The sequence below is a fragment of the Nelusetta ayraudi genome, unplaced genomic scaffold, assembly GCF_046127955.1.
Source record: "Nelusetta ayraudi isolate G7.1 ecotype Tasmania unplaced genomic scaffold, CSIRO-AGI_Nayr_v1 ptg000021l, whole genome shotgun sequence".
NCBI classification, from domain to species: Eukaryota; Metazoa; Chordata; class Actinopteri; order Tetraodontiformes; family Monacanthidae; genus Nelusetta; species Nelusetta ayraudi.
In genome coordinates, this window is record NW_027466071.1 from 2919519 (window position 1) to 2946079 (window position 26561).

Consider the following 26561-nt stretch of genomic DNA (forward strand, 5'->3'; position numbering starts at 1 on the left):
GAAAATACAATTTGTCAAGTTAACTTAAACAATGAATGAAATAGACAAACTTTATCTGCCTGCTGACTGACCTTCAGCGTGTTGACGGTGCTGTGCAGAGCCTCCCTGTCTGCTGGAGGAGCACCCAGACCTTTGACCTGCTCCCTCAGCCAGTCCTGGGCTGCTTCATGCTGCTCCACCAGCTGAGTGCACTGCCTCTCCGTCAGGACGCCCTGCTCCAGCTCGGCTGCTGCGGCCTGCAGACCACAACAGAAGGCTTAGACTTTTTGTTATGATCCACTTTGTTAGGACGGGTAAAATCATGGCGTCATCAAAATAATATCTTTGGATCGCAAGCGACTGCTCAGGGCTGCAAACAGCTCAGAGGGCTAAGGGTTTTCAGCTCCCAGTTAGTTCAGAAAGGTACAAATACCTTTGGATATCAGGTGCTGCTGTGTAAGGCTCTACTACTGAACAGGTTAGTGTTGTCAATAATGAACACTTCACAAATTTTAAAAGAAAAACAAAATTTACTTAAAATGGAACACTTGTGTTGCATTTTCAAATAACTTGAAAAATGTCCATCAGGATAGAAGTCATGTATTTCACAGATTATTTATAGGACATCTTAGCTTGTTTGATTGACTCAGTTGAAAGAGCAGTTGATTAAGAGCCGTTCATAGCAATCGTTAAATAGCTTCCTGAAAGGTTTATAAGAATTGTCAGTCTTGTCATATTTTATTCAATTACATCGAGTGAAGGTAATTTGCTGGAAGGCAACAGTGTTCAACTCACAGTCAGCTCTTTCAATAATGCAGGGATGCAGTCTTCCCTGGTCGCGCAGGACTGATCAGACCAACTCTCATCCTGGGTGATCTCATAGAGCTCTGCAGCCTGGACACAACATCGCAGGTTCATCATCAGCACGACGCAACAAGTAACCAGACAACGCTGGTTTTGAACCACCTACCAGTGTGCGCACGTTTGCCAGGGCAGGAGCCAAAGCTGCGGTCTGCTCCTGCAGGCTGCGGACCTGCTCCACCGCCTGCCTCCGCTCTCCCAGGCCCGGCCAGGGGAAAGCCCGTGGCAGGCTGGATGTCTGGTTCTGAACCTCTGACAGCTGAGCCTCAGCCTGGTCTCTCTGGCGCTGGGATGAATCCAGACGCTCCAAGATAGTCGTCAGCTCTCTGGAGGCCAAAACAGGCTCAGGGTTACGTTGCAAAAAGATACTACAATTAAAAATGACAATTTAAAAAATCACATGCACTTTAATAGTCCAGTAAGTAATATTTGGATATTATTACTAATATCCAAATATTACTTACATTTTGTAAGTAAGTTTTGTATATTTTGTAATATAATCTTGCATATGCATTAATAAAGTAAAATAAAAACCTTTTTGCATGTAAAGTACAAATTAAATGTGGACTTCCTTCACCAGAGCCAGTCGTAAACTAAATAAACCAAACTGTTTGTATCAAATCAGTTTAATCCTTCTAATGTTTCACCTCTGAGTGTCTTCAGCAGTCTGCAGGACCTCCGTCCACTGCCGCTCAGCATCTTCAACTGCCTGCTGGATCTTTTGCTTCTCCTCAGCCTCCAGCTCCTTCTGCTCACACAGATCCTGCTCTCGTCTCTTCAGCTCCATCACTTGAGCTTCCCCATAGGACCTGGAGTTTAAGACAGCCTGGAGACGCAATAACAATATTTCTGATAAATTTCCCTCATTGTTATGAAAGGTAGTTCAATTTAATAATAAGCCCTTTATTGTAAAAAAAAAAAAAAAAAAGTAGAATCCTAAATCATGAGTATTTTATTTTCAACCTGTGCCGTGCTCAGTCTGTCCTCGATCTGGGCCTGGTTTCCCTGGGTGCCTCTGCCTTTGGACTCTGCCCGATGCTGCAGGTCCTTGATCCAGGCGCTGGTGGTTCCTGCTTGGTTCCTGAAGGCCTCCAGCTCCATGGAGAGCGAGTACTGCACCTCGGCTCTCTTCATGGTGTCCTCTGCAGACTGCAGCAGCGCCACCCACCGCTCCTCGGAGTCTCCGACGGTCTGCTTGGCCGCCTCCTTCAGGCCGTCGTCCAGGTCCTGCTCTTCAGACAGACCCTGGCTGTGCCTCCTCAGTTCTGACAGCTTGGCGTCTCCGTCCGGTTTGCAGCTTAGAACGGCCTGAAGAGAAATTAGGAGTGAAATCAGAAAACTAGTCTAGATGTTAAAGGGCCAGTGTGTCAGTTTTTAAGGAAGCCCACCTAACAGTGCGCTTCATATTTTGGCTTATTGCTCTATGTATATTCTAACATATATATGAGAACCGTTCTAATGGTAGGAAAACCAAATAACTTTAATTGTACTGCAAGTATACACTTTTATTAATGTATTTATGGGCAGTATATTAACATATTACCAATATAAAAATGATAAATCAAGCCAAATTTTACACACTGGACCTTTAAAGCTTTGAGCAAATGCTTCAAGAAACTCCCTCAGACATGTTTTGTTCTGACCAACCTGAGCGGCGGTAATGGTCTTCTCTGGGTCTGCCTGGAGATCCAAGGCGTCGAGGTTCTGCTGTTTGTCTTCCAGCCAAGCTCTGGTGGTCTCACTCACGTCCTTGAAGCTCCTCAGCTGGCTCTCAAGAGCGCACTTCCTCTCAGCGTGGTCCAGGGCTTGTTTAGCGGCTTGCATGAGGTTTGTCCACCTCTCTTCGATACCTTTGACTTTCTGCTCAACCTCTTGGTTTTTGGCTTCCTCCAGATTCTGGCTGCATAGATTCTGGCTACGCCTCCTGAGCTCCTGGACCTTGGAGTCTCCGTCAGGTCTGGACTTCACAATGTCCTGAGTACAAGATACAGACGTCTCATTAATAGGGCATGAACATCCTGTTAAGCTGACACAACGCTAACTACATTTAAAGTAAACCAATCAGATTTTTGACTACAAACTAAGACAGTCAGTAAAAGTTGAAGCATCACTTGAAAAGAGGAGCAACATTGCATCATTTACCTGCGACAAGTCAAGATTTGCAGGTGTGTTTTAATTTTTCCTAAACTTCTGTCATACAGTCAAACATGCAGCTACACTGACATTTTCTGTTCAACGATAGCACCCATGGATGCTGGCCCCTTCACATCACCTGAGCTGAGTGCAGTCTGTCCTCTGCATCACTTTGGCTGTTTAGTGAGTCAATTTGGCTCTGGAGCTCTGCCAGCCAGCTGCTGGCGTCCTGGTAGCAGGTGTCAAATTCTCCCAGCTGCAAAAAGAGAGAAAAAAAAAAAATGTGGCTCATAATGAAAACCATCCTGCTAGAAGTGAGGATCAACTCAGCTGGCAGGACACGAGCCAGTAAAGCTCTCAGTCCATTGAAAGGATGGATTTCGATGAACCAGGTGTATGAACTCTTAGCTTCAGATTATTGTAAAGTATTCATACAGAGTAGAAGAAAATTGTGTACTAATACATGTTGGAAGTGCACACGTGGGCATAACAGATCTCGCTGCATGGTTCTGACCTCCAGTTCCGTGCTTTCAGTCCGCTGGCTGATCTCTGCTTCTGCAGCCGCCTCCACGTGTTTGGCCGCCAGCAGGACGGTCCTCCACTGCTCCTCGGCGTCTCTGACCGCCTTCTGAGCGTGCACTTTCCTGCCCTCGTCCGTGTCTGCGTGGTCACACAGGCTCTGGCCTCTCCTCCTCAGGTTGTTCACATGGCAATCGCCCTCAGGTTTGGAGTTTAGGATGGACTGCAAGCAAAGCAGATTCATTGAAACTAAAACACTGAAACTAAAAGATTTCGTCCGCTACAGTATAGAGTATAGAGTCAGCCAAAATAATGTATATACACATCAAGAAAAGGCCTTCGATCTCTACAATTACAAGACCTGCCCAAAGTGGTGGCCATTGTATACACACAACGCAACAGGGAAGAGACACGATGTCCACTTCAATCTTGGGTCGTGCTGTGACACGCAAACGCACCTGTGCCGTGTGTCTCTTGTCTTCAGGTGGTGTGTGGCTGCCCACAGACTGCAGCTCCAGCTGCCTCTCCTTCACCCACAGCTGAGTGCTTTGACTCTGGGCGTCAAAGTCGTCCAACAGAGCGCGGTGCTCCGCCTGGCTGGCGCCCTGCAGAATGGACCCCCACTGCTGCTCTGCATCCTGGACCATGAGGGCGAGCTGGGCCGCCTCGCTCTCCTCCAGCTGCTCCTGGAGAACCTCTCCCTGCGTCTTCAGGCCGAGCACCTGAGAGTCGCCGTCGCGTTTCGAGGCCAGAACGTCCTGAAGACACAAAGCAGGTCTGCATGATAAACTACGGGTAGTTTGCGTGTTTTTATTCCGCTGATAAAAAAGAAACCACAAGTGAAAAATAAACCTAATAAACACCTATTTGTTTTCATTATTTCAACGTACCCGTGCCACCTGTATCCTTTCTTCAAACGGCACATCGCGGCCGGTCATGGTCAATCTCGTCTTCTTCTCTTTGATCCAGGATTGGACGCTTTGGCTCTGGCTCTTGAACGCCTCAAATTGCCTCTGGCCGGACGACTCGCTCTCTGTCTTGGTCAGGGCCTCTTCAGCAGCCTCAGCCACTCTCCTCCACTGCTCCTCGGCGCTCCTCACCACCTCCTCCACCTCCAGCCTCTTGCTCTGGTCCAAGCCCTGCAGGTCACACAGACTCTGGTACCGCTGCTTCAGCTCCTGGACCTTCAAGTCTCCCTCAGGCTTGGAGCTCAGGACAGCCTGGACGAGAACCATACCTTGTTAAAACAGTGTTTCTCAACTGGTGGACATGCAAACCAAAAGAGGGTCACAGAGCTGTTTTGATTTGGCCTGCAGTTTAAAAATATATATCTATAGAGAAAATGTTAGACATTCATTTGAAACAACATTTGAAACTCACCTGCACGACTTCAGTCTTCTGCTCAACTTGCACATGGCCACCATGAGACTGCAGCTTCTGCTCCTGCTCGCTGATCCAACTCTGCACACTTTCAGTCTGGGCTTGGAGATCCTCACACAGGGTTTGGACTTTGGCCTTGTTGAGAACCTCCTCCACGATCTGCAGTGCCACGCTCCACAGCTCCTCCGTCCCTCTGACCGACTCCTGGATCTCCTGCTTGCGGCCGTCGTCGAGGTCCTCCTGCTCACACAGATGATGGCTTTGTCTCCTGAGGTCGTCCACTTTGGTGTCGCCCTCAGGTTTGGAGCTCAGGACATCCTGTGAAAAAGGTGGAAATTTGTTCCAATTTTAACCTGGCTGGAATATTGGACTTGTACAACGGAGCATGTGGATTGTGGGCGACTGTACGTAAAGAAATTGCACTTAAGGACTTAAAAGTGATTCTTAATACAATGTATCATGAGAGCAAGGTGTACAACACCAGTATTTTACCACTGTATTTTAGACTTAAAGAAGAAAAGGCCATATTGTTCTTTAGCTTAATTTCAAATGAAGAATTGCTACTTTAGTAGCTGATGCCATCTGTTGTAAAAAAAAAAAAAAAGGAATTTCTCAGCGTGTCTTAATATGCCTGGAACTAATTATGCTTGTATTTCTGGTTTTCACGTGTAGAGACAAGCAGCATCATTTCATCTTGACCTTAACTTTGAAAGGGAGGTCTAAATGCCAAGGCGACAAGTGATGACATTTTTCTCTGTGTCTCTAGTGGACTCAAACTATCCAGTCCTCTCTCCTGTACCCGTCTGATTTACACAGGGTGGGGGCACATCACGACACTTAGGTCACTGTTTAGAGCCTGAAGAATAAACTGAAGCAAACAAATCAGCACAATTAACATGTCCCAGAAAATCAGGACCAGTTGACCTTTTGCAAAATATTCTGCAAGACAAATATCTTTGGTAATTGTGCAATTTCCATCCACTCCTTCTGTTCATTCGCCATCAATCCCAGCCATCAATGGCCAAAGGCAGGGAACATGCCGAACAAGTCACTGCATGCCAAAGGGCCGACGCAGAGGAACAAACAAGCACAGTGAACTGTGACGGTGTTGTGGCGCTCCGCTATATTTACCATGCCCTTTTAGTTTTAGTTTTGCCCTGATTCTGTCTGTCAGTATTGATGAGGTAGAGCGTCTCTTTGATCCCAGAGCAAAGCACTGAAGGTCACCATGACGATCAACAGATAGATAGATAGATAGATAGATAGATAGATAGATAGATAGATAGATAGATAGATAGATAGATAGATACTTTATTCATCTCCAATAGATTCACATTATCTCAAAGTCAAATTTTTTCTGTCACCTGTGCCACCTGTATCCTGTCTTGAAACTGCACACGACGACCGGTGGACACCAGCTTCTTCTTCTTCTCTTTGATCCAGGATTGGACGCTTTGGCTCTGGCTCTTGAACGCCTCAAACTGCCTCTGGCCGGCCGACTCGCTCTCTGTCTTGGTCAGGGCCTCTTCAGCAGCCTCAGCCACTCTCCTCCACTGCTCCTCGGCGCTCCTCACCACCTCCTCCACCTCCAGCCTCTTGCTCTGGTCCAAGCCCTGCAGGTCAAACAGACTCTGGCACCGCTGCTTCAGCTCCTGGACCTTCAAGTCTCCCTCAGGCTTGGAGCTCAGGACAGCCTGGACGAGAACCATACCTTGTTAAAGCATAAGACCCAGAATACAATACCATGGAGCAAACTGCTTCCACGCTGGTTGAGTGGCATTTTAAAAACTCACCTGCACGACTTCAGTCTTCTCCTCAACTTGCATGTGGCCACCAAGAGACTGTAGCTTCTGCTCCTGCTTGCTGATCCAACACTGCACACTTTCAGTCTGGGCTTGGAGATCCTCACACAGGGTTTGGACTTTGGCCTTGTTGAGAACCTCCTCCACGATCTGCAGCGCCGCGCTCCACTGCTCCTCCGTCCCTCTGACCGACTGCTGGATCTCCTGCTTGCGGCCATCGTTGAGGTCCTCCTGCTCACACAGATGCTGGCTTTGTCTCCTGAGGTCGCCCACTTTGGTGTCGCCCTCAGGTTTGGAGCTCAGAATAGCCTGAAAGAAATGGTCCAGTCATTTAACAAAGACAAGGAATTGTTCAATGGATAACCATCGGTTCATCTGTCTCAGACAAAGTTCAAGTTTAGACAGAAGCATTTTGTTGACTCCAGCTGCCCGCTGTACTACATTTGTCAGCTGACTCTTCAACTACACAATTTTTCTTTTTTGAAAAAAACAACAACAACAATCTATCTATCTAACCTATCTAACCATTTTCTTCTGATAAATCGCAGTATTGTGCTACCATCCAATTCTGACATTTGACTGGAACGGTTCTCATTTTAGAACCCGCACATGAATTTCACAACTTTATATCCAGAGAGTTATTCCTCGCTAAACAGAGGTCCTATTAGTTAAAGGTCCAGTGTGTAAAATTTGGCTTGATTTCTGATTTTTACATTGGTAAAAGCTTAACATACTGCCTATAAAAGTGTATACTGTGTAATATACATAGACAAATCACTCCGAGTTAACTGCCATCTTGCACCACCATTTTTTCAACAAGCCCTCCTAACGACAGCACTGTCAGCCAGGCTTTCTTAAATGCTAGGCATCCTTAAAAATCACACACACTGGGTCTTTCATTTGTTTATGTCAAAAAAATGTAATCAAAACCAAAAAAAATAAAAATATTATTTTACCAGGAGTTCCTCAGTTGACTGACCTGTGCTTTCTCCTTCATCTCCTCTGTCTGGACGTCCGGACCGGGTGAGGCGAGGGGTTGCAGCAGCTCGGTTATCCAGGTCCTGGTGCTCTCAGCCTGGGTACTGAGGTCATCACACTCGCCCTCCAGGGTGTTCTGGGCATCTGCCTGCTGCTGCAGCCTGGCCTCCAGCTTTTTGTAGCGCTGTATCAGGTTGTCGCCGTCCTTCAGGAGGCTCTCTGCCCTGACGCCTTGTCTGCGCACTGAGGCCAGCAGCTCGGAGAGCGCCCGAGCTCTGCCGCTGTCACGTGGAAAGCGAGGCAAATTGGTTTGCATAGGACCCTTTCTCACAGTGGCGCAAAAAAAAGTGCTTTACATAAAACAAAAAAACCAGTGTAAGACATTTAGACGTGATGGAGGGTAATGAGAAAAAAAAGGCATGTGAAAAAGATCCGTTTTGCTTTGTGGTTTATGAAGCTCAAGAGGCTTCGGGCTGGTTTAGTACATTTGAAACATGCTATCAAGCGGAGTGGAGTTAAAAACAGTCTTTATCAAGAATTTTTTTTTTTTTGGTATTTAATTTTTGCAGTCCTGATTTATCCCAGTGCTCCAATTTCAGAGTAGTTTTGTCTTATTTTAAAATTAGTTCTGCTTAAAGGCAGTTGCTATGCTCTTTAAAGTTAATTGAAAGTCAGGGTCTTCCCTTTGAAATCCACTGATTGGTCGAGTGATGGATAGATAGATAACCTTACCTCTCCTTCTGGAGGTCCTTGAGGAGATCCTTGCCTCTGCCTGACTCTGCTGATTGCTTCTCTTTGCTCTGCAGCCAGTCACGGAAGCTGTCGTGTTGCTTTTGCAGGCTAGAAACAAACAAAAAAAAAACAAAACACAAATCAGCGCAACAAGTTTTCAGCGAGGTTACGATCACACCGAACCAAAAACAAGGCATACTTGTTCAGGTCGCTCAGAAGCGATTCCATTCCCTTCTGCCTGTTGAGGCAGTGGCCTTTAAACGTGTCTACTTCGTCCCGCTGCTCTTTGAGCCAGTCGGTGAAGTCTGACTGCTGCTGAGGAGGAACCTGCTGGCCGCCTCTCTGCAGCTGATCCTTCAGCTGCTCCAGGCGTCTCTCTGCATCCCTGGATTTTAGGAAGGCCTGAGGCACGAACCCTTAAGAATCAGTTAAACGTCATCCAACATTGTGTGTTTATATTCTGACTGGTTCATTTACTCACAGCAAGCCTTTGCAGTAGTATTTCCACATCTGTTCTGCTTTCAGGGTTCTCAAAGCACTCGTTGACGGACAGCTGCAGGTCCTGAAACCATCCCTCAAAGGACTGCATTCCATCTTCACAAATAACAAAACAAATATCTTAGCGTGTCAACAATTTAGTGATGTATTGATTTCTATTGATTTGTTTTTTTAGTTAGAATAAAAAGTCATCTTTTGCATGTTGAGATAACTTTCGATCACTTCTACCAGTTTCAATAGAAACATTTACAAACTGAGTCCCGACCTTTGATGACCTTGAGCAGGCCCTTGTCCCGCTCCTCTCTCTTCAGGTGGATCAGGTCTGTGGTGTGTGAGATGGCCTCCCTCAACCTGTTGCAGTCTACAGACAGCGCCTCCATCACCTGCGGACTGGCAACGCTGGAAACCAGGCCCACCTCCTTCAGCACAGCCTCAGCCTGCTCTTCCTGAGCCTCCAGGTCGGCACTCAGATCCTGTCAAGGACACAACGGCGGAGGAAACTGATGATCTGATGCGGCAGAGAATTAATGACTTCATTTGTTCAGTTGAAGAAATGCCATTGAAATCCCATGTACGTCTCTGAGAGATGTCTTTGGACTGAGGAAGTGTCACGCAATCCTGCCTGTTTACTATACGTGTTGACGCGTTTACACAGTATTCCTGAAACTTAAATTTATCCGGCTTCAAGGAGTTTATTACGATTTAAAACGATCCTTCGAAAATATCGTATAGCGGTTACTTTAAAATAAGTTCACAAACTGCAAGCTGTGCTGAAACTTTAAAGGTCCAATGCGTAAAATGTGGCCTGATTTATGATTTCTATATTGGTAAAATACTGCCCATAAAAACATGAATAAAAGTGTGTACTTGCAGTACAATAAGAGTGCTATGATTTTCGATTGCGAAGGCCACTGTAGGGAGGACGAGTGAAAGAGCGCTGCAATCTAAAATGTAACCACTTGATGTCGCTGTTTCTTCTCAAAATCTCCACATATTACACACAAAGAAGAAATTCCTTGCAACAGGAAACATGACTTTGACATGGACTCCACAGTATCTACCTTTATCTTAGTCTCAACCTGCGGCTGCGTGGCATCAAGCTTGCTGAGAGAACTTTGGATGTTCTCCACAGCCGACTGGCACTCCTCGATCTTCTGGGCAAGGTGAGTTTTCACAGCGACCAGCTCCTCGAAAACGTCCGTGCAGTCGGTAAAAAGCTCCTCCACATGCTGCATCCTCTTCCTCAGCTGGGTTTCCATCACCTGAACGCAACATTGTGAGAAGGGAGATGTGACAGCACACGTTTGTCATGTTCACCAACTTCTAATTTACTGACAGTTGAATGTATCAACGGACTCACCTGCAGTTCCAGTGGTGCCTCCTGGCTCTGAAGCATCTCCTGGATCTCCACAGACTTCTTGTGGAAATGCTCAATGTGCTCCTGGTTGGCACTGATCTCATCCTGAAGTGCAACAACAAGGCAACCTTCAATATGTTAAGAAAATCAGGGAGATATTCTACTTAAGTAGGGCTGAGTTCCAAACTTCTATACTTTTCCAGCATTGACTGAAATTCTCAGATCTTATCAAATATCAAAAAGATAATCATCATTCGGAGCCAAATTCTGAAGTCCAAGAATGTAAATCCCAGCCATGCCAAAGACGACTAAGTCTAATCATTCTGGAACCGATATGGAGACCAAGGTATGAAAATTGGTGTTGCACACTTTTCTTTGCACAGCGGTCTCACCCTCATGTGAAGAACCTGCTGTTCAGTGTGGAAGGGATGGCTCTCTGCAAACAGAGCCAGCTTGGCCCCAGCCCAGTTGTCCACCTCCCCGCCCAGCATCAGCTGCTTCTCCCAAAGCTCCAGTCCCACACGCAGGTTATCCAGGTAGGCGTCGGTCTTCTCCGTCACCTGCAACAGTGCCAAAAAAAAACAAAAAAAAACACCATATAAGAGTAGAGCATCCAATTATATATTCTGATCTACGCAACAGAACGCGGAGGCGCTCACATCCAGCCAGTTATCCATGAGGGTGTCGGCCTCCGCCTCGAAGGAAGTCTCGCAGCAGTCGGGGAAATTCTTCAGCTGGGACTGGAGCTGCCGACAGACGCCCCTCATTTCCTCCATGTGCTCTCCAAGACTGGCCAGCTCTTCCTTAATATCGCTGACCTGCATGAAAAAACAGAACACATATCCAATATTCATCCATATGTTCTTCTTTCATCCAACAACGGTACCTGACAGTCACTGTGTAAGCCCGGTCCAGTTGGCGCACTGACCTTGCTTGTTGTCCTCTGCAGGTTGTCCTTGCCCATGTATGAGGCTTGATCGCCGATGGCCTGCTCTGCTCTCTGCATGGTGTTGCTCAGGTGACTGCGGCAGCTCTGAAACTTCTTCAGCAGCTCCAGCATGACGGTGCACTGGTTCCTCCTGTCAGAAGATGAAGAAAACATAAGGAGGAGAGTAAAACTCTGAGCAAAAGACAATGTTCCCCTTAGTATCCAATTCAAATTTTATGCTCAAACAAATAACTTACAATCTAATATTAGGACGTGTAATGTTATTAAAGATTATTTAATTTAAGGTTCAACAAACACGTTGAAATGACAGATTCACCTGAAACCGCTTTGTCTCCCAACTAACCTGTTTTGAAAGGCTTTCTGTGTCTCCTTCCACTGCTCATCCAACTCCTCAAACAAGTTTTCTCCTCCTCCCTCCTCCTCTTGAAGTTCACGGATGTTTTGGAACTCTACACTCTGCGCCTGGACCTGAGCCTCCACATCTGACAGAGCGCGGAGCCTGGAAGAGTTTGATTATCAAGAAAAAAAATACTACTTTAATACTTCTAGGGAAAGAAAACTACAACTCAGATGGCTTTTAAAGTGGTGGTTCTAAACTGATGGAGTCTCAGGATCCACATTCTATTTCCTTATTCTTATCATGAATTTGTGACCCAAATTTATTCCAAAACACTCAAATCTATTCCACAAAAATAAAAACGCTAGCTCACTTTCTACCGTCTAGTAAATGAATTATTGAAATTACTGAAATGAACAATCAAAACAGCTTTGCAACGCACTTTTAGGTCACAACCCAGCAGTTGAGAAACACCGTTTTAAAGAATTACAATGTTGGACCTTAAAATACAGTCAAACAGAAAAATATCAAAGAAATAGGAATGTCTAATAACTTTCTTATGTCTATCAGAACATTTAATTAGCTGTTAATGCGTTGTGGTCCGCACCTGTGCTGCACGGCAGGCATGGTGGCCTCCTTCAGACCCTGCGCTTCGATGGTCTCCTGCAGCTTCCTTAACTCTCCCAACAGCGTCCTTTTCCTCAGGCCAAGAGACTTGCCGTGTGTTTCCTTCTGGATAGTCTTTTGCTGATTGGCCAACCCGCTGTCGGCCTCTTCCAGCCTTTTGGTGAGGACAGTCACCATGTCCAGGCAGGAGGCAGGCGCACCCTCCCTGGTGACGGTCAGCCTGGCCCCCTGGAGCAGCAGATCCAGCTGGGGAGCCTTCTCTTTCAGACTGTCGGTGCTCTGACGGATAGCGGCCAGCTTGGAGCGACCGTCCTGCAGTACCTGAGCACTGCTGCAGGGGGCGCCTTGCACTCCTGAGATGTCCTCGTCCACGGTGCGCAGCGACATGAGGAAGCGGTCGAGGGCTCGCGCCGCTGCTTCGCTCTTGCGCACCTGCTGTCGCAGCTGGTCTAAACTGCTTCTGTGAGTCTCGACTTCACGGGACAGTGGGAGGTGATCTCTGGGGTCCAGATCGCTGGAGTCTGGGTCCAGCCTGGAAACCTGGTCCAGTTCGCTCTGGATGTTGTCATCCAGGTCCTTCGGAGACAAGAGATGTCAAATGAAAAAACGCTTTCAGACCAATACTCAAGTTAGCCTACACCTTAGTCCACCATTTATAAAGTATGAATACACAGTAGATAAACACACAACAGATATGCTGACAAATCAAGTCATAAAAAACCACGTACAACTCATGATTATATCATACAGGTATATGAAATGGTGTGAACTGTGTTTAGTTTGGATGAATTGGAAACTTGTTAAAAACCAATATGTTAAAATGAACAAATTCATGAACAAGTCAGTTAGTGATCAGATGGAGCTGCTGTGTTTTCAATACTCAGTTTACAAATCCTGCATGACTTTATTAACTGCAATGTTTCATTTGTGCACTTTGAAATTTCTTCCTCAATCTGTAAATATATATATATTTTTTTTCTCTTTGTTGCTTTTCAGTCAGCGGTATGTTTTCTGTGTAAATATTTGATAGTCTTAACTCCCTAGATGTACTTCTTTAATATAGGTTAAGAAATAACACATACAGTGAGTGAATTCTTATACGATCCTTTCTTTTAAACCTTAAATCAACAATCCATTAGAAACGTGTAGCACGCATGCATGGCCGATGCGAGACCTTGATATCTTTTAGTATGTTGCTGTTGGCCAGCGTGAAGCCGGAAATGTCTTTGGGCTGTCTCAGGTAGCGGTCCAGCCGGTCACTGAAGTCCACCATGTGATTCTCGGTGGAGTCAATCTGCCTCAGGGCGGCGGCGAGGGAGCTCCCTCTGCGCTGCAGGCTGGACTGCTGGCTGCGCCACTGCTCGTGAAGCCCCGCCTTCTCCTGCTCCTGATCAGTGTTTTCACCCAGCTGGAAACTCTGACTTGCATAATCGGACCAAAGTGACCCTGTCTCCTGCCGCAAGAACTGGGGGAAAAAAGAAGATTGTTCCAATGTTACTGACTTGCAATGTGGTTAATTAACAAACAGAATGTTAAAAAATAATAATTATAACCTATTTCAGACACACATGGACTGTGTTATACCTGTATTTCCTGTAGGCGTGTGTGCAGGCCTTTAAGAGACACAGATTCACTGGGCACGTCGGTGATGCTCTGCTCGTTTTTAGCGAGTTGACACTGTAGAATCTTCTTACAATTTTCATATCTGCAGATCAAATTTGACAAATATTAAAACAATTTTGAGCTGCACACAGTCAATGCAGACAATTTTACACTGAGCAGAGCAGCATCTACCTGTCTAAAGCCTCCTTTTTGGCGACGTCTTCCTCTGTAGACGCCTGTTTTTCAGCCACCTTCCTCACTGCGCTCTCTGTCTCCGTCGTCTCAGGAAATACCTGCAGAAAAAGCATTTTCATTTTTTACCATCACAAGTTGGTAGATAATAGGAATATCTTTCTAGGTCCTGAAACAGCTGGGTAGTTTTGCATATGAAGAAATACCTCTGATACGACCTGAGTGCTGTCACTTGGTCTTGCGCTGTCCTTCTGAGTCGTCGGTCTCTCGCTAAAGGCAACAGGCATCCTGTGACACACACATGGAGAGCAGTTCAGTACAGACAGGTGCTGTTCTTTTTGTCAATATTTTTACAAATCGATAGTATCAAAACTAATCAGTGGTCATGGTGACGAAAGTCCTGAGACTCTCCTACTACGGAGCCGATTTCAAAAGATGATTGACTTTACATGAAGTCTGTTTGTGCTCCAAACTAAATCTTCTGAACGGTTGAAGTTGCAAGGCAACAAGAGCCTTTGGGGTCACCTTGATTCGGTGAGAGGTGCATCCTGGTCCCCGCTGAACTGCCGCTGGATGGCCGCCAGCCTGTTCTCGCACTCCCTCAGCTGTGTCTGGGCCAGGCGGTGAGCGTCCTCAGGGCTCAGCGTGTCACACAGCTCTTTCAAGGCCTGGAGGTGCTGCTCAGCTTCGGCAAAGCTGCCGTCCGCTGCGATACATGCCTGGTGCATGATGAATGACAGAGTAAAGGGCATGAAAACCCTGCTCTCTACTTAATAGCAATTATGTCAAATACATCACAGAATAACAAAGACTGGAAGATGTGCTATACATTTTGTATTACTTTATTTGAGATGAACCTGATTTCTCCTTTACTGTTACCATGTAAAATAAATATACTTCAACTTGATCATTTTTTAAATCGAAACTTAAGCATTTCATTCTGGTTTGCAACAAACATACATGCATTTTGCATTGCGCAGCAAATGCATGTACTAAATGAAAAGAGCGTTTTTATAACTGAGGTTCAAAAGAATTACCGAGTCCCAGTGGCTGAGTCTCCTTTGAGGCATACAAGAGGAAGAAGGTGGAAAGGACAGGTTTAAGATAGATGAAACGATGGAAAGCCCAGCTGATAAACACCTCCACCAAGTCAAAAACACACACAGTCTTTAGCTTGTGCTTTAGCTACCTGATTTTGATTTTCTACTCTGGAACTTAAGTGCAGCTCAGATTGCAGAGCAGCTCTGTTAAAGTCTTTCCGCTTTTCTTCAAAAAGTAACGGCTGCAAAAAGCATGAAATCTCAGTTCTCACAGCCTGGGGAACAAAATAAAGTATTTCATGTCAACCACAACTTACATTACAATGTTGTTTTTTTATGTCAATTAAGACGTACATTCAGTTATGGCACACATTCAAATCTCAAATCAATGTGACTTGTCATTGCAAAAGTCTAAAGCGGGTTCACATCCTACCTCCCACTGCCTCCTGACACACTGGGTGTAGAACTCCATGTCCTTGAGCTGTGACGGGGTACAGAAGGCCTCCATACCTTTGGCAGCTCTAAGGAACTCCTCCAGCAACTCTGGGTCCAGAGTGCTCAAAGTCTCCTAAGGTTAAAATTATTTTAGCATAAAATCAATTAATATTGCAGAGAAAATTGACAATTGTTCAATGTTCTCAAAGGATTTTAAAACTTCAAAAGTTAAAATGCATTGTCACACTGCTGAACCTCATGGGAAATAAAACTCGACTCACTAAACTAAAATAAAATTAGGTTGTTCAATTTGTTTTTATTATAGAATTATTATTATTATTTGTCAGAATAAAAGCATAATTACATTTACCTTTTCCAAAGACCCTTGTTTGGCCGATATCCGTTTGTCTTCAAAAACATTTATGGTTTCCCGGATATGCTCCTGTAGACAGTGCTTGGCCTCTTCAAAGCCATTTCTGGCCAAAGCTTGTGCCTTAGTATATGCTTCCGTATAGGCCTGGGGAGGAGCCTGAGCCAGAGCCGGGGGTGTAACACACAGGTCTGGTGACTCAGGCAGAGACTGAGGAAGAACATTGACCTGGGAGAACAGATTAACCTGGGATTTTAACTGCTCAGGTTGTGGTGGAGACTGAGCTTTAGGTTTTGTCTGTGGCACCTGTGCCCAAGTCTTGTCATCAGTCTTGACGTCAGTTTGAGTCGGTGATTGAGCTCCAAGCGGTGGTCCCGTTTGAACTTTTGCTAGCGGTGGGGATTGTGCTTGGGGTTGAGGAGAGTGTTGCACTTGATGTTTTTGTTGGGTCGGTGACTGAGCTTCTGACGGCGGCTCAACTGGGGCCTTTGGTTGGGGCAGTGACTTAGCCTGAACTTGGGGCTCTGGTGGTATTTGTGCCTGTGGTTTAGGGGCTTCAGAGAGGGGTGCACTTTGACGCTGTAGTTTTGAGGCAGACAATGGCTCAGCTTTCTGAGGTGATTGTTGGTTAAATTGTTCTGGAAATTCACCTTTTAGCTGTGCTGACTGAATTTTTTGTTTAGGCTGAAACTGGGATGGAGGTTTCTGCAGTGGAAGAGGCTGATGGAATTGAGTTTGCAGAGGTTGAACCTGCGTTGCAGGGTACTGCGGCTGTTTTTGTGGTGGCGGCAGGTTTGTCTGAAGTTGAGCATGTGAAGAAGGTTGAGGGCGTGGTTGATTTTGTGGTTGCAATTGGAAAGACATTTGAGTTTGTGTTGGGGATTGGGCTTGGTGCTGAGTCTGATGTTGTGAGTACTGCTGCGACTGAGACTGTGGATAAGAATGAGGTTGCATTTGTGGAGGTACGTGGGACCAAGGCTGTTGCTGAACTTGGCTTTGATGTGTCTGGGTTTGAAATATCTCGTATCCTCTCATTGGAGGCTGTTGATACGCTGAAATCTGACCTGGAATGGCCGAGGGTGGTGTTTGGGTCCAGGATTGGTTTTGCATTTGCACATGAGACTGAGAGTACCCTGTGTGAGGATATTGTTGTCCCATCTGAGGGTCTACCTGAGGTCCAGCTTGGGGCCAACATGGGTGAGCCTCAGATTTTTGAGCTTGACTTAACTGCTGTGGGTACTGTTGGGGTACAAGATACCCCTGCTGGCCAACAGCTTGGGTTTGCAACTTCTTTTCAGGTATCCACTGGTGGGGCAGGGCAGGCCTCTGGGAATAGCCTTCAGGGTAAGATGTATAAGGGATGGACATTGGGGACGAGGCTCTAACTTGATTCCAAGAGTAAACTTGGCTCTGGGACATTTGGCCTTGGTGCTGGACTGCTGACTGAAAAGGTGTAGAATGTTGGGCACCAGGCTGGACTCCAAATTGATCCTGAGTCTGTTGTACCAAAGGACTGGAGTGACTTTGCTGAGCCATCTGCTGTGCGTATGCTTGAGTCTGTGGCACTGACTGAACATAGGCTTGAGAATGAGTGCTTGATGTAGAATGGGTCGGAGGCTGGGCGACGGACTGAAAATGGCTTTGAGCCTGGGTCCCACCTTGAACGGCCATCGGGCCAGATATTTGTGGTGGCTTGGGGGATGCTGGTCTTACTGGAGCCCAAGACTGTGGGTGACTACGAACCTGAATGTGAGATGAAACAGGAAATTGACCCTGCGCTGAAACCTGCATTGGGGAAGGTGATCTGACCTGTGACCATGCCGGAGCTTGAGTTACTGCTAGGCCAGGTGCAAGACCTGGTGGCAGTGTTGAGGGCTGGGGTCCTTCTGGTATACACGATTGGGACTTGAGCTGCGGCTGGGTAGGGACTTGGGACTTTGAATGGTCTTGCGTCTGTGATTTGCCTTGAGTAACTTTAGTCTGGGGCATCACCTGAAGTGGCTGCTGACTATCTGGGACTGCATAAGAAACACTTGTAGATTTCACCTTCTCTTGGACTGCTGCCTGAGGCTTAGACTGAACGGGGGTATGATGACACGGCAGGTTTGTGGCTTCAGTGTGTTGGTCCAACTGAGCCATAGTTAAATTTGCAGATTGAATAGTGGTGACTAAACTGATATCAGGTTGTTTTACAACAGGCAGCGTTTGCTGATGTTCCTGTTTGCGCGACTGTTTCTTCTGCTTCGGTTGTTTTTCCTGGTGCGAGACTTGCTGTTGCGAATGCACCACCGTTTCATGATGCTTCGCTTCTTTCTGCTTCTTTTTGGAATTTCCCAATTCTTTTGTACTCCTTTGTTGGTCTTTTTGCTGTTGTTGAGGGTGTTGGGGAGCTTTTACTTGTTCCTCAGGTAGAAGTTCAGCTGCTGCAAGAGGCTCTAAAGTTGCACAAACTGATCTTTCGGTCTCTCTTTCTGGTAGTAGCTGTGTCTGTGTTGTTTGGATACTAGCTTGAACAGATGCCTGCTTTTGACCTTCAGGTGGACACTCTGCTGAGGCTGGCTTCTGAAGCCACGGACGGTTCTTCAAGGCTTTAGCCTTTCTGCTTTTCAGTTCCTGTGAGCTGAGAGCTGGTTTCCCAACAGTAGTTTCTTGAGTTTGTTTTGTTTGTTTGTGATACTCATTTCTTTGCTTGACTTCTGCTCCTCCTTCTATAGAAGTTACTATAGTCTGCTGAAATTCAGATTTATGCAATTCCTGCTGTTGTTGTTGCTTTTCTAAGGGAGGTGTTTTTTGCTTCCGCTGCTGTGTGCATGCTGACACTTGCTGCTGCTGCTGCTGCTGCTGCTGTTGCTGCTGCTGCTGCTGTTGCTGCTGCTGCTGCTGCTGCTGCTGCTGCACTTCTTGGGGTTGCTGCACTTCTTGATATTGCACAGACTGTGTTATATCTGGTCCCTTCTGTGGTTGCTGATGCTGTACAGGAAATTCCTTTTCTTCGGCCTGCTGTTTCTGAGCAGCACTTTGTGGCTGGCCTGTTGACTCTGCTCTCTTTTGCATTTGCAACGCTTGAGCATAAGTAAATGGCATTGTTGGGGAAGGCCCTTTTTCTTGCATGTATTCCTGCACCACTATCTTTGGCACAAAGGTTTCATGGCACTGAAAATCTGACTTTGTGTCGGGACGTTGAGATCGCTGTCTAACACCTGACCCAGTCAGATGTTGAGCCATCTCCTTAGCCTGAATGAAGACCTTTGATGGAGGGTGTCCTTCTGGAGGGCTTCTACTTCTGTCTCTTCTGGCACCTATGCTGCTCAGCATGCCTACAGCTTCCTAAATAAGGGAGAACACTCAAAATTACTCCCTCATTCTTAATGTGGTTCGCCCAGTAAACACATCACTTACAGGAAGATAACTGACCTGTGACTGAGACACAGCCGCTCGTACTCGGTCCTGCATGGCGGAGGCGTGTAGGTACTGGAGAGGAGAGTTCTTCTGCATTGTCATCACCATTACCTGCAGGTCCTGTTCCTCTGTGACCACCTGACCCTCCAGCTGTAGGCCACGGGATATTAGAACCTGGGGAAATGCAATGTGGTAAACTACAACCATCAATTACTGTCAGGAAATCTTTAGAAGCGCATAATCAACAAAAGCACTGTTCGGAACAGTGGTCCTCAATAGGTGGCCAGCAGACTACCAGCCTTTTTTTGTTTTTAATAATTATTTATATTAATTTATGTCAAAGTGGAAATGCCATTTTTTTTATATTTAACTTTGTCTGTGTTCGTATTTTTTGCTGTTGTTTTTAATAAAAAGGACTTTTCAATAACACAGTATCATCTCATGTGGCCTGACCAGCCTCAATAAACGCACCTTTGTCTCATTGAAAAAAATCGTTCTGGCCTTTTATGATTTGATTTTGAATACCCCTGATTTCGAGTATTGTCTTGCCTTTGCTTGTGGGTCTTGGCCTCGCTGTTGTCGCTGTGCTGCCCGCAGTAGCTGGTACAGCTCCCTGGCCTCGGTCTCCCAGTGCAGCAGCTCTGCCAGGCGAGTATCCAGGCCCGACACACTGTGTTGCAGTTCTGCACAAACCTGTTCTGCCTCATGCAAAGTCTGCATTACCTACATCAAAAGAAAATGAAGTTAATGAATATAGAGACCCGAGGTACCAACTTTTAAAAGTTGTGCAAGTGGATGAACAACTCATAACACACACAAACTGCAATTTAGAATGCACAGACAAGACCGTATACCTCAGGTGTAGCAAGCTTCAGTCTCTCCAACTGATCTGATGGGCATTCCAGGGAAGAAGCCAATGCATCCAGATCCACTTCTTTTATTTTTCTCATTACTAACTGTGAGAAAGAAAGAAAGCAAATGTGTCTGAAATGACTGCATTTTTAATGCTTTCTCTTGGCTCTGCACCAGATATGACAAAATCAACAAGCGTACACCAGTTCACTCTGCAGCAGAAGATGTCAGAAGGAGACCTCCGTGCTGAGTTTCTATAGTACCTGGATTCTCTTTCTGTAGGTGCGTAAGGGGCTTGCCATTGCCTCCAAAGGTTCTTGGAGAATCAGGGTGGCTTCACGAATCAGACACTGCAAATCCTGTGGTCTGGCCTGGCCATCAGCAGAGGTCCCAGCCATGCTCTCCTAAACAAGATTGATAGAATTTGAAATAAAAAAAAACACATTTTTCAGAACTCAAATATCCAACTGTAGAATCTCTGTTTCTGTGTTTCAATAGGTTTGCTCTTCATTGGTTCAGGTGTGGCTGGCTTTGAAGACTCACAGTTGTGTTTCTCTTGATGAACTCTGTCCAGCTCACATTGACCCGCCGCAGCTCCTCTGCCAGACACCTGCTTGTCTGAGAGTCTGTGGACTCGATCAGGAAGTTGCCCACCTCGTTCAGGTGGGCCTGACGGGAGCTCCATTCAGAAACATGTTCTGATGTCAACTAGAACCAAGCACATCACCGTGACGATTTAGCAGTTAATGCAGAAATATAAGCTTTAATATTTCAGCTTTTAAAAAAAAGAGCGTATCAGGCTCAAGTTTTCCAACTTCTTCTTCTTAAGTTCAACACTAATAGACTTTTCAGTAAAATTAATGTAGTAATCAACCAGATTTACTTCACTGGATTCAAATTAACTAAAAAGAAAATGTACATGGAGCAGATTTTAGCACCCAGCCTCTTTGGTTCTTCAGCACTGTATGACTGTTACATTTCAGAAATGTTACAAAGACATCTCAACAGTAGAATGTTTTTGTGATGTATTCCAGCGCAGTAGCACACTTTATCAAGGTTTTAGTCCAATATTTTGCACATAGGTTATAATTTTGCATGAAGGCAAAAGTAGGAAATGGATGGCTGGATAGAAACGATACCTGTGCTCTCTGCCCAAGGCTGCGTCTGACAGAGCTCTGCTCCAGCCAAGCCTGCTGGGAGCTGAGGCAGTCGGTGTAGGAGTCCCAGGCTGACAGGACCCGGCCCATACTGCTCTTGGCTACGTTCACCTCTTTCAGAACCCTGGTGGTGTCCTCCTCCAACTGCTTCATCTGCTGGCTGACGTGTGGGTATTCTGCGGCTGTGGATGAAAAGCGAATGGTGAATCAATAATTCCCACCAGCACAGAGTCAATGCGTCCACAGGACACTCACCCAAGGCAGACTTGCTTGAATACTTCTCAGAAACTTGCTTCAGCTTTTGGAAGGTTGACTCCAGCAGAGAAGGTAGCTGCTGTGTGTTGACCAGCTCCTGTCATTCAGTTATATGTGCAGGTGACAGCCGTTAGACAGGAAGTCAAGAGACGGTTGTGTTAAAAATGCTAAGATGGACTTATTCTTAAAGCATACAGGTACTACCCAGAAAATCAGAATATCCTGAAAAGGTTGTTGTATTTCTGCTATTCAACTTAAAAAGTGAAGTTGACATATTATATAAAGGAATAATTTGCAAATCAATATAGTTCAAGTTTTTATTTCTTTGGATTTTGCTGATCAGGTCTTGCAGCTTAAAAAAAACCCCTCAAATTTTATAATAATTTTCTGAGTTTGTGGGTTTGTGGTTTTAATAAGCTGAAAATCTTAATCAGCAAAGTTACAACAAGGAATTGCTTGAGATGTCAATTTGCGTGGAATGGCTCAATAAAATTTGTTGGTTTCATCTTTTATGTGAAATATGTTGTTAAATGTCATTACTTGCCTTTTTCTTTTATAACAGACACATGGCTATTGTAAGAGGTTATCATTGTACTTTGACATGCTTCACACCTTTTTACTGTTTTGTTTATGGTATGCTCTCCCAGTGTGTCTAAGCATGTAAAGGTATGAAAATAATATCTTAAAATAGCCGCGTGTCCGTTATGTGGCTTGTTCAATTTTCTATGGTTATAACTCATCAGCACACGTCGCACTAGTTTGAAAATCTAGCACGTTATAGACAGCATAGTCTGCATCTCTCACAAAAGCGGATGTACAATATCTCTTTGCATGTATTGTCTTCACGTGCGAGTGTCTGTGGTCACAATGTAGCGTGCGGTTGAGTCGCTGCTCACATGCCACTCTTGTAGCAACATCCTGACAGCCTCTGGCGAGATGAAAGCTCTCCCCCAGACACGCAGCTTGGCCTTGATCTGCCCCAGCAGATCCAGAACTGTGTGGCGGAGCTCCCGGTAGTCCAGCTTGATCCCGTGGTATTTAGCCGTCACTCTGACGCTGGTAAACCTGATGGGGGGCGTCGGCAAATCAAAGGAGTGCAATTGCAAACAAAGAAAACTGACAGCAATGACCAAAAGCTGCGCATGATTGCCAGTTAAAAACGAAAAAACCCTCCAAACAACAGAGTTTATTTTTGCATATGAGCTGCATATTCCATGCACCCTGCTTGATAAAATGCCCAGACCCTTGAAGTGCACTCTCACCTTCGCTTTATTTCATCCATCTTGTCAGTAGGAACCATCATGTTTCCATATTCATCCATGTTCTGGAAGGACTGGAAAGTCTTGACCTGCTGTGGCATCTCCTCCAAACAAACCTGCACATGCATCAGCAGTAAATCACTCAGCATATTGTTTCTGCGCACAAATACAGGTTATGTATATGTCAGAAGAGGACAACAAGTTTGCACAGATTACCACTCATCTCATTTCACACTTGAGGTCGCCCTGTTTCAGGGTTTGGAGGCAGCAAATATTTACTTTCAACAGCTGCTGTTTCTCTCTGGCTTCGTCCGCCGCCCGACCGTGGTCCTGCGGGTCACCCTCCTCCTCAGCCAGAGCGCCCTCTGCCTTCAGCAGCCAGCAAGCAACCTTGTCCAGGGGAGCTGGGAGACTCATGTCCAGCTCGATTTTGTACTCACGGAGCTAAAATGCAATCATACACACAAACCACCACTTTAACAAAGGAGGTATATAGCATCTCAGCTAAATGATTCCAGCATCATTCCTTTAAAATATATGTCAGTAACTAAATATGCAGTACGTCAGAGCTGTGCGCATACTGTATGTGTATGAATAAACATCATCTTTTGTTCAAGAACCTCTAATATGTACAGGGTGCATAAGCTTCATTTATATTAATGGGACATTTTTAAGTGTTGTTTTTTTTTTTTTAAGTTTATCAAAATTTTGATTCAAGTAGATAAAAATATTAAAAGTAGATATTGGGGTTAACATCTCAGCTCTCAGCCAACTGTTGAAAGTAATAATATTTAATATCACAAAAAAAAAGGTTTGTGTTTTTTGATTGTATTTTCATTTAGTCCAGTTTAAACAGAAAAGAAAAGCGGTGTCTGCACCTTCGCAGTGAGGCCGTCCCAGGCCTCTCTGAGTGTTTGCTGCTCCTCGGTCAGTTTCTGGCTTCGCCTCATCGTGGTCAGCAAAGGCATGATGGGACGCCGCTGCTCATTGAAGGACACCAGGAAGGTGTGCAACACCTGACGGTGGGAAAATAACATGAGAAGATGCAACTCTACCCTGGGCACATTAAGGAGGAAGACAAAATGAACAAAGTGGATTCATTAACTATTCTATTACATTAACACCTGATGTAGATCGCCTTGAACAATATCGGGGGGAAAAAGGACCAAAACAAAACAACATGAATATAACTTAACATTAGCCACAAGTAAATTCTCCATTCATCAATCGTTGCACAGGTCTCTCAAGTCTGTCAAAAAACATTAACAAAAATTCCATGTATACGTTGCACCTCACCATAGACACAGCACAAAAAGAACATTTATTGATGATGAGTGTGAAGGCCAGACCACCTACGTGGTATCTCTCAGAGTAGCTCTCTCCCTCGGTGGAGTCCCAACCCTCCAGCAGCTCATCGTAGGCCTGAACCAACCAGCACGTCACTTCCTTTGCCTTTCGATCTGGCGTGGCCTGAGGATAACAAGCGCGTTAAATCTGAGCCTCACTGAACAGAGCTTCAACTCACAGCAGCCCGGTGCAGGTTGAGTGAAGTGTTTCAGTATGTTCATGTCGGTTTGAGCAGTTGTGGATAATTTAAGGTCGTTGAGGCTCCTGATTCTGACAATGTCACGAAATGGTGGCACGTCCGGTGTGTCAATGTCACTGCAAAACTTAACTCGAGTGACTCAAAATACTACAATTATTGTGAAACTGTGTGTCTACTGCAGTTCTATTTTGTCTGAAAATTTCATTTTTTTTCACTCAACAGGTCACAAAGCTAAGATCTATGTTTGCTTGTTCTGTCAAAATAATGTTTGACACGATGTCAACGTATCTTTGACGTGATCACATGTCATGCATTGTAAACACACTTTATGGAGTCATTGTTTAAATTTGTTTGAACTGCTAAATGCAGAAGTCAGTGGTTTTTGGCACTATTCCACATTTTCACTACAGGTGCATTGAAACAATGATTTATTGTTATAACACTGATTTTTTTTTTTTTTTACACACACTGATTTAGGGATGTTAATAAATTGAATATTTAATTTATTTCCTTTCTTGTTAATTAATATAATTATTTCATCTTCTCTTTGCACTGCATACACTGCTATAACTATGCAATTTACCCCAATGAGGGATAAATAAAGGCCTTCTTCTTCTTCTTCAATGTTGCCTTTTGCAAATGCAAAAGCCACAGATACGTCTTGTTTGAGCAGGTACTGCGTTAAAAGGAGAGAAAAACCCCAAAATGCTAAAAGCCCTCCACGGCCTTTGAAGTGACAGTTTACACTGTTCTCTGATACATTTGGCAAATGGCACAACAAGAATTGTGAGGAGGGAAAGGCAGAAATCTGTATTAGTCACCTTTCAGGAGCGAGATAGACACTCCCTCAGTCTGAACTTGGACTCCTTCCCAGAGAGAACAGGGCAAACTAGTTTGATTCAACATGATGCGTCCTGCTTCTGACTTTTTCTTTTGTGTTGCTGAAGCCTTGTTGCCTTGTTGCCGCGCTCTTACCAGTTGTTTACAATTGGAAAGGTGCAGGCGCGCTGTATTTTCACCCATCAAACACCCATCAAACACTTCAGTGACCCTGTTGCAGGGTCACTGAAGTGACTTACAGTTGTTACGTACGGCATCATCTGCACAAGCATCCACCTCATGAAGTGATGCAGTGCATTTCCTCCTGGATTATTGAACTGCAGATTATCTGGGTCGTGAGTTGCGTTCCCTGATTGACATTTAGGGTTTGTGCAAACAGACCTTGTCTAGTTTCCAGGAAGTAGACTATGATGATGAACCACGACCAAAGACACATGAAACGAGGATAGTCAGGTGACTAGAGGACAACATGTAAGTATTTCCTTGTAACTTGATTATAAAAGAAGATAAATCAGCAAAATAATTGCGGTGCGGTTTGTTCCTAGAATGTATAGATATCCTAGACTGCTTGTTTTTCAACTTAGGTTGCTTTCTACACTACTTTCTTGGTTCAACTGTATATATATTGCAGCTGTAAATCTAAAACTGCTGTAATCTCAGACAACTTCTATGACTGCATCTCCTCTTATATTTGGCTGATTGCACTGAAGGCACCGTAAGTGGCAGCAAAAGTGACGTGGCGTTTTTAGCACTTAAGAGACAGTGGGGTGTACCTGTCGCAGAGGTGAAGCTGAAATAGCAGGAGTGTAGTGAACGGGAAGGTTGATAGGAGAGGGGCTTTTAGGGAGAGTCAGGTATTGTGTCTGTGAGGGAGACGGGGAGAAGAAAGGTGAAGAGGAAGGAGAAGCAGAAATGCCGGCAGAAGACGTCCGGCTGTTGTTCAGCGCTCCATTCATCACTCCGTTTGTCCAAGGATTTGCAGAGGTGACAGACAGAAATCACAACAGAGCAAAGGTGAAATGTGGCTGTGCAAAATTAAATGGGTCAGATTTGAGCAAGCAAACAAGCTTATGAAAAGAAAAAACCCTTCAAGAAAAAAAAAAAGAAAAGGGGGGCATGCATATGAAAACAGAACCACTGGGCTTTGAGGTAAAATTTGGAATTTGTAAAAGTTTAAATATAATATTTAGGATGCATATAATTGTATTTTAATTATAAACATTTTTTTTTTTTAAAAGTGCATGGACAGGTCCACCTGGTGCCACCTGGAATCATATCAACTTCCTGTTTGCAAAGCTCGTCTTCTGTACCACCTGTGACTGTCTTTCAACAGCTTTTGCCTAAAACACTTTACCAAAGACATATTCATTTACTACTCAAAGGTATCAGTTAATAAAAACTGCCCAGGGAAACAACATTCAAGTTTGCTAAGTTTCAATATGGTTCAGTTTTATATGGCCCG

At 45.0% G+C, this 26561-nt stretch overlaps 1 protein-coding gene across 3 annotated transcripts in view; it reads right to left on the bottom strand.

Annotated features, from left to right (window-relative positions):
* Nucleotides 1-26561, bottom strand: part of LOC142889080 (uncharacterized) — a 41652-nt gene that overhangs the window by 1410 nt on the left and 13681 nt on the right. Inside the window, exons 10-55 of one of the 3 annotated variants that reach the window (XM_076027691.1) lie at nucleotides 25873-25962; nucleotides 24070-24183; nucleotides 23592-23729; nucleotides 22993-23157; nucleotides 22717-22829; nucleotides 22351-22519; nucleotides 21455-21551; nucleotides 21182-21381; nucleotides 20586-20750; nucleotides 20306-20446; nucleotides 20045-20146; nucleotides 19740-19913; nucleotides 19206-19364; nucleotides 15792-19118; nucleotides 15420-15554; nucleotides 15136-15261; nucleotides 14472-14665; nucleotides 14153-14234; nucleotides 13947-14047; nucleotides 13737-13857; nucleotides 13327-13617; nucleotides 12133-12728; nucleotides 11532-11687; nucleotides 11168-11318; nucleotides 10899-11057; nucleotides 10632-10799; nucleotides 10243-10344; nucleotides 9944-10144; nucleotides 9148-9355; nucleotides 8866-8978; nucleotides 8584-8786; nucleotides 8385-8492; nucleotides 7654-7933; nucleotides 6666-6983; nucleotides 6237-6566; nucleotides 4873-5190; nucleotides 4383-4712; nucleotides 3951-4250; nucleotides 3488-3715; nucleotides 3113-3229; nucleotides 2488-2814; nucleotides 1804-2148; nucleotides 1488-1666; nucleotides 950-1166; nucleotides 775-873; nucleotides 72-236 (exon numbers count right to left, since the gene is read on the bottom strand). In XM_076027691.1, coding sequence (XP_075883806.1) covers nucleotides 72-236; nucleotides 775-873; nucleotides 950-1166; nucleotides 1488-1666; nucleotides 1804-2148; nucleotides 2488-2814; nucleotides 3113-3229; nucleotides 3488-3715; nucleotides 3951-4250; nucleotides 4383-4712; nucleotides 4873-5190; nucleotides 6237-6566; nucleotides 6666-6983; nucleotides 7654-7933; nucleotides 8385-8492; nucleotides 8584-8786; nucleotides 8866-8978; nucleotides 9148-9355; nucleotides 9944-10144; nucleotides 10243-10344; nucleotides 10632-10799; nucleotides 10899-11057; nucleotides 11168-11318; nucleotides 11532-11687; nucleotides 12133-12728; nucleotides 13327-13617; nucleotides 13737-13857; nucleotides 13947-14047; nucleotides 14153-14234; nucleotides 14472-14665; nucleotides 15136-15261; nucleotides 15420-15554; nucleotides 15792-19118; nucleotides 19206-19364; nucleotides 19740-19913; nucleotides 20045-20146; nucleotides 20306-20446; nucleotides 20586-20750; nucleotides 21182-21381; nucleotides 21455-21551; nucleotides 22351-22519; nucleotides 22717-22829; nucleotides 22993-23157; nucleotides 23592-23729; nucleotides 24070-24183; nucleotides 25873-25962 — 11922 coding nt within the window. The remainder of the gene's footprint in view (nucleotides 1-71; nucleotides 237-774; nucleotides 874-949; nucleotides 1167-1487; nucleotides 1667-1803; nucleotides 2149-2487; nucleotides 2815-3112; nucleotides 3230-3487; nucleotides 3716-3950; nucleotides 4251-4382; nucleotides 4713-4872; nucleotides 5191-6236; nucleotides 6567-6665; nucleotides 6984-7653; nucleotides 7934-8384; nucleotides 8493-8583; nucleotides 8787-8865; nucleotides 8979-9147; nucleotides 9356-9943; nucleotides 10145-10242; nucleotides 10345-10631; nucleotides 10800-10898; nucleotides 11058-11167; nucleotides 11319-11531; nucleotides 11688-12132; nucleotides 12729-13326; nucleotides 13618-13736; nucleotides 13858-13946; nucleotides 14048-14152; nucleotides 14235-14471; nucleotides 14666-15135; nucleotides 15262-15419; nucleotides 15555-15791; nucleotides 19119-19205; nucleotides 19365-19739; nucleotides 19914-20044; nucleotides 20147-20305; nucleotides 20447-20585; nucleotides 20751-21181; nucleotides 21382-21454; nucleotides 21552-22350; nucleotides 22520-22716; nucleotides 22830-22992; nucleotides 23158-23591; nucleotides 23730-24069; nucleotides 24184-25872; nucleotides 25963-26561) is intronic. The other 2 variants (XM_076027692.1, XM_076027693.1) reach the window with 2 other exon arrangements.